This window comes from Chrysemys picta, chromosome 1 (genome assembly GCF_011386835.1).
Source record: "Chrysemys picta bellii isolate R12L10 chromosome 1, ASM1138683v2, whole genome shotgun sequence".
Classification (NCBI taxonomy): domain Eukaryota; kingdom Metazoa; phylum Chordata; order Testudines; family Emydidae; genus Chrysemys; species Chrysemys picta.
In genome coordinates, this window is record NC_088791.1 from 73,958,225 (window position 1) to 73,975,932 (window position 17,708).

The window sequence follows — 17,708 nt, forward strand, 5'->3', positions numbered from 1 at the left end:
ATGGTTTGGGTCACAGGAATGGCATGTTTCGAAGAGGGAAAAAAATAGCATGGACTCTTCTGAAAATATTAACCCGTCTATTTGGAGAGTAACCGTTGCCTTTGAAACCTCGTTCTATACACCTATATTTAGCACGAGAGGAGGGAAGGAGAAGAGGTTTCAGTTTTAAGCTCCGCTGTTTGCTTTAAAATCAACCCTTCCCTCCATCTGAAACAGGGCACAGAGAAGTGTGGCCGCTGCCCTTTGGAATTATTCCCCCAAATCCACCTTTCCTTTTTCCACTTCATCCCGCGGACCCGCGTTCACGAGCTGGGTTTGCGTTTTTTATCTTCCCCTTTTCCTGCCCCCCCCCCCCCCCCCCCCGCCAAACAGGAGATGTTCCCCAGACGGAGCCCAGGATACTGGTTGGAATCAGATTTGGAGGGTGATGCACCGCGACAGCTAAAAGTTGGATAGAGTTTCAGCAGCTACTATATATAAAGCAGGGGGACTTATGTCACTGCACTAATTAAATTCCATCTGGGTGGCTCCTCTGGGTTTTTTTTGAGCCTATCACCCAACTCCAGCAGGCAGAGAGGCCAAGGGGAGAGCATGATGATGGACCTTTTTGAAACTAGCTCCTATTTCTTCTACTTGGACGGAGAAAATGGAGCTCTGCAGCAGCTGGAGATGGCAGAGGGGTCCCCTCTGTACCCAGGCAGCGATGGCACTTTGTCCCCCTGTCAGGACCAAATGCCCCCAGAAGCTGGGAGTGACAGCAGTGGAGAGGAGCATGTGCTGGCACCCCCGGGCCTACAACCCCCTCATTGCCCCGGCCAGTGTTTGATCTGGGCTTGTAAGACCTGCAAGAGGAAATCGGCCCCCACCGACAGGAGGAAAGCAGCCACCCTGCGGGAGAGGAGGCGGCTGAAGAAGATCAACGAAGCCTTCGAGGCTCTGAAAAGAAGGACTGTGGCAAACCCCAACCAGCGGCTGCCCAAGGTGGAGATCCTGAGGAGTGCCATCAGCTACATAGAGAAGCTGCAGGATCTCCTGCACAGGCTGGATCAGCAGGAGAAAATGCAGGAGATTGGGGGAGACCCTTTTAGCTTCAGCCCTAAGCAGGGAAATGTAAGCACAGCGATTGTACTCAGTCCCCTCCTGCCCCCTGAAAGTCAGCTGCGAAACCGCCTTCCACTTTTTTTCCTCTCCCTCTTCCCCTTCCTTAATATAGTCTGTCAATCCAGCGCGCCGGGCACACTAACGAGCATTTAACAGACTTCGCCAGGGAAGTGTAAATCGTTGTTGAGAAGTCCAGCAGGCACCCAGGCTGCCCCGAGGAGCAGCGATCCTCTTTGCTAATACATGTTCTCTCTCTTTCTCTCTCGCTCTCCTCCTCCCCCCCCCCTTCCTCCGCGCTCTGCGTGTTTACTTCAGATCCCAAGTTCAGATTTCCTGAGCACCTGCAGCTCCGACTGGCAAAATGTTTCTGATCATTCCAGAGTGCTGGCAATCAACGCCAAAGAAGGTAAACTTCAGGATTCTCTTTACATGTGCATAATGTATATATCTGTGTGTGTGAGAGAGAGAGAGAGAGAGAAAGAGAGATGGATCGATTCCGTTAGTGGAAAAAAATCTTACTGACAGTGCCGAGAAAAAAATGAACACTGTTACTATATTGTACGCTTCTATATAGATATTGTAAGTTTGCTCACAAGTGATGTTTCCTTTTCCTAATATGTGAATATAGGTCCTTGTTAGATTCTCTCTTTCTTGGGGCTATGTTCCTTTCTGTCATTTCCTTCTGTGTATCGATCCCTGTTTAAAAAAACTAAACCAAACACTCTATCTTTTTTTTAATTATTAACCAGGAGCCTCCATCGTTGAATCTTCAGCCTCTAGCAGCCTTCGTTGTCTTTCTTCGATAGTGGACAGTATTTCTTCAGAAGATCCCAAACTTCCCAGCGTGGAGGAAGTGGTAGAGAAGTAGATCTGCATTTGGCCTGGTAGTATTTTGAACGCAGATAACAAGGAACTCACCCCACAACCTATAAATGAAATAATGAATTAATTTAATATTTTAGCAATCCCAGACAGGGGCCTTGTTCAAGGCACTAGTAGGCAGATAAAGTTGAATCTTCTTAAAAAGAAATGTTCCTCCGATAATTGTACAATCCAATTTTCTTTCTTTCTTTCTTTCTTTCTTTCTTTCTTTCTTTCTTTCTTTCTTTCTTTCTTTCTTTCTTTCTTTTATGTTGTATAGACCACTCCTTTTTTATTTAATATATTTACTTGTTTTCTGGTGATCCACTTTGTATAATATTCAACAAAAAGTTCATTCCTGTCTGAGTGAAGCTGTTGTTTGGATTTCCTGTTAGTATTATTTAAAGAGTTCTTAGGTTGTGTTTTTGTACATAATTTTAGTACTTTTTTATGTAAACCGGATCCATATATATATATATATTTAAATTGTGGAATGTGATATTGTATATCAGAACGGCCAGATTTCATGGGTATGTAAAATAAAGTTCTTTGTGTTACAAAGGTCCCCGCGACCCATTGTTACTTTAAATTGTGGGCCCGATCCTGCTCCCATTAGAATTACATTTTGCCACTGACTTCAGCAAGATCAGGACCCAATTCGGTCAATCCAAATAAAAAGTGTTTTAAATTAAGAGGTTGCAAATATTTCCAGCCAGGGCAGCGTTTCTTTGACTGTTTAAACAGTTTCTTTTCTACTCAGAAGCGCACAGAAGGCCTTAATTCTTTCCCTCTTATTTTGCACTAGCAGCCTTCCACAGCTGAAATTTGTGACTGCTGCTGTGTGTAGGAGTGTGTAGGCCGCCTACGTTCACCCAGGCCAGTACCTCCCTTCGATCTCCCTCGGTGGAAAACGCAGTGGATCTACAGTCCATTTTGATAAATCGCTTGGGAAAGCGCTTCCACTCCGCTCCTGACTTATTCGGGGCTATATTTACCCTGCATGTTTGACCTGCTGAGCTACACATGCTTGGAGGAGCCTGGAAGGGGGAAGCCTGTTATACCAAACAATGTCTGGGAAAGGGTCAGTCAGAGTCCTTACTTAACCAGCTCCCTATGTCGCCTGAATTCTTCTCCGATTTTCTTTTGGGGGCTGGAGGAGTCAACCCGTGATTACAGCAGAATTTATGGGCCTGGCTGGTTCCTAATGGACAGCAAAGGGCTCTGACAGGAGCCAGCTCCCGTGGGGTCTAGAGGACAGAGACTTCTTTCGAAGAAAGGTGACTCCTACCTCCTTCTCCTACCCTGCAGGGGGAGCTTAGGGCCCCCAGGGGCGGAAAGAGTTAAGTGGCTGAAAATGGAGACCAGGAGGAAAAACAACACGTGAAGCCTTTCAGTCAGTGCTCTAGAAAAACAAATCCTTGAGCTGAGGGTGGAAAAACAGGAGCTACTCCCAGTAAGGACTTTAGGGCTTGTAACCGATTTGTTTATAATCTCGGGAAGAGGCGACCACCAAGAAACTAAACCGCTGAGTTTCTCTCCCCAGCTCCCCACCACTTTATGGTAACTAACAAGAGGAATCGTCCCATCGCCGAGCAGTTAAAATGTCCCTTTGTCACCTCCGCTCTAACTTGAATCCTTCGGATTTAAAAATACGGTGTCACTCCCATGTTCCTTCTTAGCCAGCATGCTGGGTGGGGGGCAACGGCTGGCGAAAGGGAAAGTTCTCACTCAGCTGCAGCCAGAAACTCTCCATTACAGAACTACTTGCTATTTCCCACTCCCTATGCTGGCTGCGTCGCCTGCCATCACAATTAGTGTAGAGCTTTAGCTTGATCAGAAATATACAAAGAAGCTTTTACTTAACCACGCTAGAAGCTATTAGTGTTCTTAATAATCTAGTTCACTGCCTAAACAAGTAAGAGGAGGGTCCCCATCTAGTACCACTCAAGCAAAACTCTCACCAGCTTTACTTTTTCTGAGTACAGAGGGTCGGACCTGGCCTTGAAATTGTAACTCTCCTCAAAGGGAGAATTTCATAAGCATCTCATGCACACCTTGGGGGGAAAAAAAACACTCTTTCTTCCTCTCCCTAACGGGGAGGTTTTATTCATATCCTAATATTGACGTCAAGAGACTCTATTGTCCGGCTGTGTTTGGACCCCGAAATCCGTGTCGTCTCCAGCAACGGGGTAACATGAGAAATTGTTTGGAGTAAGTTTGAATAAAGAAGGTTTTTCATTAAATAAAGAAAATATTTCCCCAAGAGACTCCCTGTGACCTCAATGGCTGTCGCTGACATGCAAGGCTTCCCAATGAAAGTCCTCAGTGTGTTTGCAATTAAAATGTTTTTGTTTGATATTAATAACGATAATCTTTACCTAAGTCTAAAGCCAAAGCAAACAGGGCCCTGGAAGCACAAAATCAAGAGGTAATAACTCGGTAAAGATAAGCAGTTTGTGATTTAATCTAGCCTCTTTCCAGAGGGGGTTGGGCGCAAAGTTATCAGGTTTAAACTAATGAAAGTGATTTTTCTGCCCACATTTTATTAAATGTGGAACAAAGCTCCTGGAACATGACTCCCCAAATGTCCCTTGTAAGGCCTGGCTCCTGCAGCTTCACCTGTATTGCTTAACTCATAGCCTGTGTATTTATTTATATTGAGAGTAGTGGGGAGGAGGACTTGATGGGCCCATTCATTTCAGGGATCCAACGGCCATTGTAATATACTATGGAATGAAACAGTGAGGTCATTCACTTGGTGCACTATAGACAATCATTGTAGTTGAGATTCCCCTGCGGACTAGAATACCCTAGTGAAATGGAACAGATGAAATGTGGATACAATGGTGGTGGGAAAAGATACAGGTAGATGAGACTAGGTTTAAATCCCCACTAACAACTGAAGGACAAATGTAATGTTCTCTTCCTAAGTGAAAGGATGAAACGAAATGAAATATATTTAGATGAACAGATAGTGGGCCCGCTTCTTGTTCGGGTAAAACTGCCATCAACTTCAGGGGCAGAGTAGCAGAACCAGGATTGGCTCCAGTGTTGTTGATGAAATCCGAGAAGACCAATGCACACTGGTGCGATGCAACTATATTCAAGGGGGAAAGTCCGAGCACTCGAACATTCATAAGAAGCACTTGATAGGATCGTTATGTGGCTGTGAGGACCCAGGATAGCGTTTTGCCAGAGCTTTGCCCTTTTATGGCAAAAGTGTGGCTGTTTTCACCGGGAGAAGAGAGAGATGGAGGTTTGTGGGAGGGCTTGAATAACTCAGCCATGTGCTCGCTTGGGTTTCCCCTTCTGTAGCAGCAGGAACTAGCAACTTTTCCCATTCTCAAGGCTGCTAAAAACCCTCGTGTCCCTTTGATCTCTCTTGGGAGTCTCAGAATGCAAGCAGAGGCCAATGTCTTCTTCAGCTGGCTTCTATACAAATCCTTCCCGCAGCTCTGGCAGGTACTAATGTGTTTACTTAGGTGCGCGCAGTTCCCAGAGCTTGATGGAACCAAAAGTTTAGCACGTTGTTGGAGTCCCCTTAATACAGGTCCAACTGGGAAAGAGTTTTTGTTCTAGTTAGTTCTGGAGGCGGATTGCTGAAGGGGACCTGGGATGGCAGGTTATTACGGAATTGGCTATTTATCCAGGAGCTAAAACTTCCATGGATTTAGCATTCCTAAAAGCAATTTGAACTAATGGAATAACACGTCACAAACTAAATCCTGCAAACCATTATTGATATACACTGGAACAAATCCTTATCTTGCAGTCTACACTCAGGCAAAAGTTCCACCGACCCCAATTGGGATTTTGTCTGAATTTTCGAGAACAGCTAGTTTCCTCTGTATTTTCTTGGCTGGGGTTGTAATGTGTATTTTTAATAAAGGATGCCCCAAAATAAAATATCAATAAGTTTAGACTCAGCTGTTAAATTTTGTAGTCCTGACCCCTGAGTTTGCTCAGGCAAACTCAATGGGGGTTTTGCTTAAAGTGGGGACTACAGTAACTGCCTCTTGCCTTCAGCTGTCTTTACAATTAATTATATATAAGATCTGGTGCTTTTAAAGTACAACATTAATACAGCCCCAACAAGGGAAATTGTGTTCTGCTATCAGTACCCCACAGTCACTGGCACACAATTTCTTCACTTCACACGCCTCAGTAGTTAAACTTTGGGTCATATCTGCAAAGATGGTAGCAGTATGTGATCATATTTTCATACACCGATATTTACATTTCATTCCTAAACGTTCTACTCACATTTTGTCAATTGAACTATGTAACACTTTCCTTGGTTGGTTTGGTGTTTCATTGTTTTGTTCCGTTTTTCGAAGTAAAGTTAAAGTCAAGCCATTTCAGAAGAGGGGAGAAAAGTCACGAAATCTGCTGGTCAATAATTTTGCTCTTTATAAAAAACTATTCCTTCTTTTATGGTGGGGGAAAATAATCTTAAACTAGTCAGAAGTGTGTTTGAAATATATATATATATATATATATATATATATTAAAAGTAACTATAACAGTACGATTCCTACTGGCTGAGGGACGCCTTTGAAATGCTGTATTCTTTTTTTCTGTCAAGATTTCTTGCTAGTTTAAAAAATCTCTATAGTTTGTTCTCTGTTTTAACAAGAGTTTGAAAGTTGTGTTGTCCCATTGTCGGCATTTCAATCCCCAGATCTCAAAAACCCACCACCCTTACCCGCTCGCAGCAGCCTCTTTAACCAACCTTGTCGTTTGTGTTTTTTCCTGCTTCTTTTAGTTCTACTCACCCGCTTGCTGCACGTTTGCAAATTTGTTTTGAGATCACTTTACAAAAGGAAGCTGGCACCTCTAAGGGATACTAATTACAGATTTTCCTGAGTGACAGCATCTTTTTTCCAAAGATTGAGGAATTCCCCTAAGACTCTTGGGAAGGGCACATTTCTAAACATCCTCAAACACTCTGAATAAGGAGCTACAGATTCGAATGCAAGGAGAGACACAGACAATATTTTGTAAGGCATACCAAAGCGGGTGGGCATTGTTACTACAAGATATATTGTACACACTTGGAGAGAAACCACCGAAAGGTGATCAGAACAGTGTACCTAGCACTTTAAAGACCAAGTTTATTTGTGCGCAAAGCATAAATCTGTAAACAGGTCTATTTCAGCCAGCGAGAACATGCTAAATTAAAATATCCGTGTGATACAATCCAAGAAAGTCTTCAAGTTACCGCTGACCAGAATCGCTTTATTTGGCTGATGATTTCTTGCAAAACCACCGAGAACTGCAACGTTTCAAAGGTGGTCAGCTGAATGTCAACCTGGACTTCATTAGAGAGAGCTGAAATTCAGAACTTTCCTTTTCTGTAACTCTATTCCTTTATCAGCGCTATGGCTTTAATACAGTATTCATTTCAAAGGGGGCTCGCTGCCCGTTTATGGCCCTAAATAAACTGGAACAGGACAGATGTAGCCTTTCCAACCGCTTAGATAATTATATACCAACTTTTTGAAGGGGTGTGGGCAGGGTTTTATTTCTTCAACCTTTTATTTCTTCCTCTGATATATTTTAAAGTGGGGTTTCACCTGAAAGCAATAACAACATTCCCCTAAGGGGACTGAACATTTATAGATCAATTATCAGATGGATTCTCCTCTGGGTGGCTTGGAGCTCCGGGTATAAACAGAGACGTGGCTTTTCAGCCTACCTGCTCCAAACTGAAGCCTAATCTCTCCTTGTCCAAAGTGTTTGAGGTTCACAGCCTGCATCAAGGCAGTAGTTCAATAACCTTTCTTACACAGAATTCCCCGCCAGACCCCTTTACTTAAAGGGTGTTTGAATAAAATGACTAGACCAAGAAGTAAACTCACTGGCTATGTCAGCTGTTGCTCCTTGAGCGAGGTTAGTCAAAAATACTTCTGCTGGGTACTGAGAATAACTCGCATAGCCTGGGCTTTTCTGAGGGGGCCGTTTGGAAACCGTTTTATTTAACCCGAATAACACATTTTCCTAACATATAAAAGCCAGCTGAATGTGGCCAAAGGGTTCCTGTGCTTTGGCAAATGCCTGTTAAATGGCTTCATTACCACTTTAATGGCCCTTTAACAGTTTCAATGATCTGCTACTAGGTCTCTGGAAGGCTTTTGTCACCGACTTGTGTAAAGTTACTCAGGGATTGTGGGGTTAGAAATTTTACACTTCCAGGAGGGGTTTGTTGCACTGACAGCTGGGACGCATCTGTAACGGTACAAGTTTGTCTGAAAGCAGAAAATTAGCAAAGCACTGCTCTACTATTGCCTCTAGCACCATCAGGCCACAGGGAAGAGAGCAAAGGGGTGGCTGAGAGATTTTCTTAGGCAAACAAATACAATTGTCTTGTTTCTGACATGATCAGGGAGCACTAAAACCTGGAGTTTACCTGAAATGTTCCCCCCTTTCATTGTTAACTGACAATGTTATTGTTTCGCAGGGATGATTTTCTAGCTTTATGTCTTTTAAATATATATATATATATATATATATATATATATATATATATATATATATATATATATATATATATATATATATATATATATATATATATATATATATAATCGAATCAAAGGGCAAAACAGCCCCCAGGAAAATGAAGAAAACGGATCACACCTATAAAAACAAAGTGAGCCAGTCTGGTTCGAACCGTAGCATTGATTGTGAGAAAATCAAATTATTAAAAATGTTCACCATTTAATTCCCGCGAATATGGCGAGACTGTATCCTATTTACTCCATAATGTGTTGGAAGATGCTTTTATGCAGGAAATGTCACGTTTTAGGGTTTCTTTCCCACCGTTCCTGCTCTTTATTTTTCACACCAAATTGCGAATCTCCTACTTTTGAGTTGTTGCAATCACTACTTCGAAAAAGTTTAGGCATGTTAAAATGTAATAAACTCATCAGACAGTCAGATGGAGCGGTGCATAGCAAGTTGTCTCCTGGGGATTGGAGGGGGTTTGCCCAGACAGCCCCAGTAGGGGTTGTGGAGGGATATGCTAATAAAGACTAGCCTCTCTGGACCAGCCTCCCATAACAACATGTATATATAAAGAGCCCCGTGCCCCAGAGAAAGGGCACTTTGTCTCGCATCCCTAATTACTTAGGAAATTGCCCAAGAAAACTGCAGTGTGACTTGCCGAGTCTGGCTCGCTGCAGCCCAGACCTAGCACCGCTCTGTATTAGCTGTTGGAAAGATGGAGGTGATGGACAGTTGCCAGTTTTCTCCATCCGAGTTCTTCTATGACAGCTCCTGCATCTCTTCCCCGGAAGGCGAGCTCGGGGATGATTTCGAACACGGGCTGGCTGCCTTCGGAGCCCACCAAACAGACGGCCCGTGGTCCGACGAAGAGGAGCATGTCAGAGCCCCCACAGGGCATCATCAAGCCGGCCACTGCCTCATGTGGGCTTGCAAAGCCTGCAAGAGAAAGTCCACTACCATGGACCGGAGGAAGGCAGCCACCATGCGCGAGAGGAGGCGACTGAAGAAAGTGAACCAGGCTTTCGACACGCTGAAGAGGTGCACCACTGCCAACCCCAACCAACGGCTCCCCAAAGTGGAGATCCTGAGAAACGCCATCAGGTACATCGAAAGCCTGCAGGAGGTCTTGAGAGAGCAGGTAGAGAACTACTACAGCCTGCCAGGACAGAGCTGCTCTGAACCCACCAGCCCAACTTCCAGCTGCTCCGACGGGATGGTAAGAGACGGACTTTCGATCACGTAAAACGCTTTTGGGTTGTAAACGTGCCGACATAGGCAGGTTACTCCGTTACTTCAGGGCTCTGCTGTAAGGTAGAAGAGTGAAAACGGGGTGCGTTTATTAAGATCCCACGGAAACGTTAAGTGCGCTTAGGGAAATGGTCCCTTTCCAGGATGTAATTCACATGGTTCTGCATGCAAACAGCCTTGCAGTGCTGTGGGGGTGGGGGGCTTCATATATGCAAAGGGGGCAGCTTTGTTGCCCTGCAGGGGATGAAGATAACTAGAAAACAAGCTCCTGGGTAGTGATCATAGCATTCACCATTCAATGCCCGTCAATTCTCCTTGGTGTTGTGTAGCCAAGCTCTTATGTAGTACCGCATGGACCATGGAGAACTGAGACTAGGGAGTGAAGCCTTTGCTTACCCCTCGCCCCCCAACCCCCAGTAATGTTACAGTCGTCAGGAAAAAAAATAGAGGGGAACCCACCCAGCTGAAGCCTGGCCCAGAGGGGCTGTTGATGCATTTTTTCCCGAGCGCGTTTGCTCCCTCAGTGCCAGGTTTTAATGTGCTTTCGCTCTGGGAAAGTGTCCTCTTACTGACTCGCTGTGCCTTCCGCCTGCTACCAATCCATTCTCCATGGTTAACGCGGTGCACATTGCTGATGGGTTCGCCTTTTGCCACGCTGCCCCTCACGCAAAGAGCCGCTGGAAACTGAGCTAATGTAAGCAAATGTGCCGGGGAAGCGCGAAGGCGCGGTGGGGTTTTAGGGTCCCACTGCGGAGTCAGCAGGGCGCTAGGCGCAGCCCGTTGGAAGTCAGCGGGCAAAATCGCGCACCCATAAGCTCTGTGAGCTCATTTCTTGTTTGTTCTAGGCCGAATGCAACAGCCCTGCCTGGTCCCGGCGGAACAGCAGGTTTGACACTGTCTATTGCCCGGACCCACACAGCGGTAAGCATGAACACAGGGCTCTGGCCAGCTAGTTTCTTAATAGCGCAACTCCGGCGTGAGTAAGGTGGCATCGACGTAGCTGGAGAGGCAGCGTCTGCCATGAGTTTTCACACTCCCAAGCTCTATGCCAGGCGGTGATATTTACAAACGGCGAGGTGTGCTGCGTGTCGGCGTCTGGACTCCAAAGGGCTGGGTGGGGATAGGTACATGCGTTGGAAATTAAATCGCAGCTAATTCGTGAGCTAATTCACGTTTCTTGATGCATGGAAGTGTTTTCTATTACTTTCGCCTTACTCTGTTCCACAGACAAAAGTACTACACTGTCCAGCTTGGACTGTTTATCCAGTATCGTAGATCGCATCTCTTCCACCTCCGATCAAGCTGCGCTGCCGCTTCGGGACACCGCCTCCCTCCCTGCAAACGCCAGCCTCGATTCCCAGCCAGGCACCCCTAGGACCCCTCCTCATTCCAGGCTCATCTATCACGTCTTATGAGCTCTGAGACTTGAAACCAACTCCATCCACTGCTTTTACGTGGGGAGAAAGAAACTCACGCAATGAACAGCCCTGCCTCTCGGAGAATGAACTATGCACGTGGAATCCACGCGTTTCAACCTATGTATATAAAGGAGAAGCTTTTTAAACTGTATATTTGTGAATAGTGTTGCTGCGAGATGTATTTAACTAAAGCATTCTTGACACATTTTTTGACTTTTTATTATATCGTTACCAGGTTAGCTTTTTGGCTAGCGTAAACATTGTACGCAGTAAACAGAAGGCTGTAACAAGTGGCTTCCCGCAAAGTTTTTATAGCAATGCTTACGTTATATTTTCATAAATGGTATTTCTTAACGTTCTTGGTTAGAGGAAGCACTTTTATTTCACCTGAAACAGCAAAGCAAGTAAGAGCTCACTTGCAAACAACATTAAACATATTCGTCTCATCAGATATAAATGTATGAAATACATAGAAAACATTGTTGCCTAATGCTGTATAGTTTATTTCCATTCATGGGATGCTTTTTGTTGTAAGCACGTCAGTATTTCTGTGGGGACCGGGGGTTCTCAAAATAAAAGTAACTGAAATTGTCAAAGGCTGGGAATACATGGTATTCTGAAAATACTGCTATAAATAAAACTACTACAGAAGTAGTTCGTTTTGTGGTTCTTAAACCATCTCCAAATATTCAGGACTCTAGCCATTTTTTTATGATTTCTAGCTTTTCCATATGGTTACGAATTCTTTGAATACATCATGCTAATAATGATATCACATATTGCACATTTAATCTAGAGGAATCCCAAAGCCTTTTACAAACTAAAGCCTTGGTCCTGCGAAAAGTTAGGCACATATTTAACTTGAAGCCTGTGAATAGTCCCTTTGAGTTTGGTGGCACTATTCAAATCACGTGCATAAATGTTTGCAGGATTAGGGCCTAAAGATACAATGCAGCACTCCCTATGTGAGTGGCTCTTCCTCATGCAAGTAGGGATGGCCATGGGACTACTCAGTAAGCAGGGGTTTGCAGGATCAGGCATTTATATTACACATTAACAGCAGAGACCTGCTCCTATTGACATTGATTTCAATGAGAACAGAACTGGGGCCCACCTCTACAGTCCTTATTCTGGCAGGACTCCCCCCCCCCGCCCCGCATTTATTTCTGTGGGAGTAAGGGCACAGTAAAAATTATAGGCTTTGGCCTTAATACTACATTGTCACTTTACCATGTGTCAACTGCATGATTTGGCTCTTATATTGTAGGCAGACTCATAGGTGCTGGAACTGGGCGTGCTGGGGGTGCTGCCACACCCCTGGGCTTGAAGTGGTCCCTATTATATACAGGGTTTACAGTTTGGTTCAATGGCTGTCAGCACCTCCACTATACAAATTGTCCTAGCACCACTGGGCAGAATTGTACTCTCCCTTATACTGTCTGTGGCAAAGGACTACCAATGTAACAGAGTAGAAGTTGGCAGAGTTGATAAAAACAAATTGCAAACTATCCCTTTTTTCTGCAGCCCACAAACTACAGTTCACAAGGTTCACAAAACACATTATTTTGCACATTTTCTTTGTTCCACCTCATATGACAGAACTGTATGCATAATTCATAGACGGTAACAGAGTCACACGGCACTAGAAATCGCCAGGCAGCATTTGCAAAATTATGATCTTTTTGAAAAAAATATTTCCTTTCAGTTACCAAGTTACTTCAGCTAACATGTTCTATGATGAAAAGATTCCAACCATTAGTAATGCTCTAGCTATAATCCAAGAATGTCTTCACAGCAACATCCAAAAAAGAAAGATGGATTCTTTTAATAGTGCTCAAAAGTATCTAGCATGAGAAATTATCCTCTCATAGAATCATAGAATATCAGGGTTGGAAGGGACCTCAAGAGGTCATCTAGTCCAACCCCCTGCTCAAAGCAGGACCAATTCCCAACTAAATCATCCCAGCCAGGGCTTTGTCAAGCCGGGCCTTAAAAACCTCCAAGGAAGGAGACTCCACCACCTCCCTAGGTAACGCATTCCAGTGTTTCACCACCCTCCTAGTGAAATAGTTTTTCCTAATATCCAACCTGGACCTCCCCCACTGCAACTTGAGACCATTGCTCCTTGTTCTGTCATCTGCCACCACTGAGAACAGCCGAGCTCCATCCTCTTTGGAACCCCCCTTCAGGTAGTTGAAGGCTGCTATCAAATCCCCCCTCATTCTTCTCTTCTGGAGACTAAACAATCCCAGTTCCCTCAGCCTCTCCTCATAAGTCATGTGCTCCAGACCCCTAATCATTTTTGTTGCCCTCCGTTGGACTCTTTCCAATTTTTCTACATCCTTCTTGTAGTGTGGGGCCCAAAACTGGACACAGTATTCCAGATGAGGCCTCACCAATGTCGAATAAAGGGGAACGATCACGTTCCTCGATCTGCTGGCAATGCCCCTACTTATACAGCCCAAAATGCCATTAGCCTTCTTGGCAACAAGAGCACACTGTTGACTCATATCCCGCTTCTCGTCCACTGTGACCCCTAGGTCCTTTTCTGCAGAACTGCTACCTAGCCATTCGGTCCCTAGTCTGTAGCAGTGCATGGGATTCTTCCGTCCTAAGTGCAGGACTCTGCACTTGTCCTTGTTGAACCTCATCAGGTTTCTTTTGGCCCAATCCTCTAATTTGTCTAGGTCCCTCTGTATCCGATCCCTACCCTCTAGTGTATCTACCACACCTCCTAGTTTAGTGTCATCTGCAAACTTGCTGAGAGTGCAGTCCACACCATCCTCCAGATCATTAATAAAGTTATTAAACAAAACCGGCCCCAGGACCGACCCTTGGGGCACTCCTCTTGAAACTGGCTGCCAACTAGACATGGAGCCATTGATCACTACCCGTTGAGCCCGACGATCTAGCCAGCTTTCTATCCACCTTACAGTCCATTCATCCAGCCCATACTTCTTTAACTTGGCGGCAAGAATACTGTGGGAGACCGTATCAAAAGCTTTGCTCTCGGTGTCAGGTCTCATGGATGAAAGGTGTATAAGCTTTACTAGCATGGGCTTATGGATATATTTGGCATATTCATGTTATTGCTAGCAATGGATGGCTCGGAGCAGTAGTAATGGGATACAGAACCTTTCATGTCTAAGGACTTGTCTACACTGCAGGTTTGCTGTGTGTTATCTCCTGCACCTTTGCCCAAACCCCTCACATACTCATCCAGCGGAGTATGGAGCAGTACCACCTGACCTTGAGCCAACATAATCCTACACAGTTATTGCCATAATTCCCTGAACTTGTATCTTCTTGCCCTTCTACCTACTCACTTCTCACTTGCCCTCTGTGGACCAGCAGCTAGATGGCATTTAACCTGTCTTTTCCCATTCAGTTTAATTCAGTTTCTGCACAGCTCAGCCCATCTCTGCCAAACAGCAAGAGACCCGCCACAGAGCATGCTGCTAGCTAGATGGAGGAGCACCCCAGGGTTCTAGTTTGCTGTTGGTGTGAATACTCCAAAGATCATGATTGCATCCACAGCTCCAGCAACATCCACCTCTATGAGACCATCTCAAAGACGCAGGCAGAGCTGGGCACCCACCAGCCTGGTGTATAGGGCTGGGAGTGTATGAAGCTCCTGAAGCAGCTGGATGAAAAGCAGAGGAAGGGAGCAGCAGGTTGGCCACTGCGCTGACAAGTTACTCTTTTTGTGATGAGCTGGACCCACTTGCCACCACCCTGAGCAAAGAGGTCACTATCTTGCATAAGGGAGGTCTTGTTTACAGAGTGAAGGAAGGGGGAATAGCAATGGAGGATAGTCCAGTGGAGCCGGTATGAAACTGAGAACTGGAAGCTTAGGGTAAGCCCATGTGGGCAGACAGGCAAATGGCCATACAGAGGCAATTATCTGTGGGCCTGTTTGGGGAAAGACCTGTGGAACAGCCTGGGGAGAGTGTGGTGAACAGCCGGGGGTCAGATCTGTGCGTGGTAAGTGCTGTCCACTATCTTTGTTAGTATTGTAGGAAATTATAGTCTTAAAAAGGAGGGATTTCTTGGTTATGACCAATAAAATTATTGTTATGGAGGATATTGCATGCTAGTAGGGTGTGTTTAGCTTTGATTGAGGGTGGAAGCTATGCATTCCCATAACCCCCCCCCCCCGTTTCCTGTGCCTGTCCCTGCCCCCAGTCACATGGATGCATGGTGGGGGGAAAATTACACACATCATTAGTAGCTCTTTCAGAGTATTGTTGTAGTAAATATTAGCACAATATTTAAAGGACTGCATGTCTGACAAACATGAACACATATTTATAAATATATTGCCCTTTAGTAACCCAGTCACACAAATCTGATTATATATGTTTATACCTAGCCTATCAAAACATTGTCCCATATCATTGTCCTAAAGGAGACAGCATAGATTCTAAATCCCAGGGGCCACAAGATGTGGCAAAGGTCCTTTTGTCCTCAGTGTCTGTCTCTCTTGCTCTGTCCATTTGCAGCAACCTGTCCATTACAGGCAGGGGGAGGATGAGAGGATGGGGGAGGTGAAGGGGGGCACTCTGCTGATGGCATCTCACTCAACTTCTCCACTCAGGATATGGTCTTCAACCACCAGCCACCCCAAAAACCCCTTGGCATAGACATTTGGGTTTCCTCCACTTGCCTGGAAAAGCGCCTCTTTTTTCCCCAATCTTGTACTCTGGACAGGGTGATGTCCACCAGGGCTTTGGTGGAATTCAGCCAAGGTTTGTAGAAAGTGTGACCAAAAATTATCACTTGATCACTGTTTTGCATCTTCTCTGAAGTGAGCTGGTGAACTGAGTCTATTTCCCTTTAGAGATACATCCTCACCATAAAACTACCATCACAAATGGCACTAACTGGCTGTTTCAACTAAGAGGTAAATGTGCGTGGACTGACTTTACTTAACTATCCAGCTCAAGTTTGATAGGATAGTGCGGGGACAGCTGCACTACTGACGTGGGGCATGATCTGCTAAGTACTCTGTGTGCAGAGCTGCCACTGAACTCAAGTGAATTTTGGTTTATAGGACTGGGCCCTCACTGTGTGACTTTGGTGTATCACATTTCTCTTTGGGCCTCAATTTGCCCGTTCTTAGGTGGGGATAATAATACACATCTACTACCCAGGGAAGTTGTGAGTTTAAGTAATTATGTGTAAAAGTGCTTTCAGAGCCTTGGACAAAAGTGTTAGTCCACTGTAATGTCATTAGGGACATTCCAATCCTTAAACACTTTCAGTATCAGGTAAATGTTTTCAATCACGTGCAAACTTTTCTTAATATACATTTAAAATTTAGGGTTAATGTATGATCACTTCCTCTGCAAACATTCATTGAAATACTTTCAGAGAAACAGGAAAGTCAATGTTTTTATTTATAAGAACACTTCTTCACGTGGGTATCCCCTCACATGCCTGTTGTTACTTTGCTATGGAGATTATTGAGGCCAAATGAAAATATTTAGGTGGGAGGTAGTTCTAGTGTTCTACTGATCATTTAACATGATGATTAAACAATTAGACAAGCTATAGAACATACTCTTTTAATTCTGCACTTTACTGACCTTGGCAGGTGACCTTCTTTCAAGCATGCAGTGCAACACTGACAAATCACATGTTCGTAATATACACCTCTCTTTGGCTAGCAGACATTTTAAGACTGACAACAAAGGTCAATACCTTTGAGAACTAGCTCTTCACTTATTGAATGTGTAAAAGTATACAGCATGCTGTACATTTGTTAATATCCTTAACAGCAGTCACATGCTAGATTACAGTTGGAGGGGCATTTTATGAAGTTTAGGAGGTCCAGATGCAGAGTTTAGCAGGCCTCTAAACAAAACTGTTATGAATCCTTGGATATCTGACAGTGTTCCCTCTAATTTTTCCCATCCATGAGCGGAATGAATTTTGTTATGTGCACCAATATGGAGGTGACGTGTGACACATCACCTCCATATTGGTGCACATAACAAAATTCATGTGGCGGGGATGGGGCCGAGGGGTTTGGAGTGTGGGAGGGGCTCAGGACTGGGGCAGAGGATTGGGGTGTGGGGGGTGGTGGTGAGGGCTCCAGCTGGGGGTACGGGCTCTGCAGTGGGGCCAGGGATGAGGGGCATTGGGATGGAGCAGAAGGTTTGGGTATGGGAGGGGGAGGAGGAGGGCTCCGGCTGGGGGTGCGGGCTCTGGGGTGAGGCTGAGGGGTTTGGGGTGAAGGCTGTCCCGGAGCTACGGCAGGGAGAGAGGACGCCCCCAGCTCTCTCTCCCCACAGCAGCACCTGGGCTGGGGAGGGGAGGGGTGCCTCTCCCCGCCACGGCAGTTCTAGGACTGGGGCCACAGGAGAGGGGCCTCTCCCACGGCCGCGGCAGGACCATGCCGGGGCTAGGTGGGACCAGGGGAGGGGTGTCTCTCCCATGTCCGAAGCAGGTCTGTGTCAGGGCTCGGTTGGCACCGGGGGAGAAGCACGTCTCCCCTGGCCATGGCAGGTCCATAGCTGGGCTGGACTGGGTCCAGAGCTGGGGGAGAGGACTCTCTCCCTGCTGCAGCCC

The 17,708-nt window shown here is 45.4% G+C and overlaps 2 protein-coding genes across 2 annotated transcripts; both read left to right on the plus strand.

The window, feature by feature from the left end:
* The first annotated feature begins 210 nt into the window (after positions 1-210).
* Positions 211-2,527, plus strand: MYF6 (myogenic factor 6). Its single transcript, XM_005279086.5, has 3 exons — positions 211-1,110; positions 1,417-1,507; positions 1,851-2,527. Exons 1-3 carry the CDS (start codon positions 592-594, stop codon positions 1,967-1,969), a joined length of 729 nt encoding a protein of 242 aa, XP_005279143.1. The 5' UTR covers positions 211-591; the 3' UTR covers positions 1,970-2,527.
* Positions 2,528-8,601: 6,074 nt separating this feature from the next.
* On the plus strand, positions 8,602-11,786 carry MYF5 (myogenic factor 5). The gene is made up of 3 exons (XM_005279088.4): positions 8,602-9,685; positions 10,563-10,638; positions 10,945-11,786. The coding sequence occupies exons 1-3, from the start codon at positions 9,185-9,187 to the stop codon at positions 11,130-11,132; spliced, it is 765 nt and encodes a 254-aa protein (XP_005279145.2). The 5' UTR covers positions 8,602-9,184; the 3' UTR covers positions 11,133-11,786.
* The last annotated feature ends 5,922 nt before the right edge of the window (positions 11,787-17,708 follow it).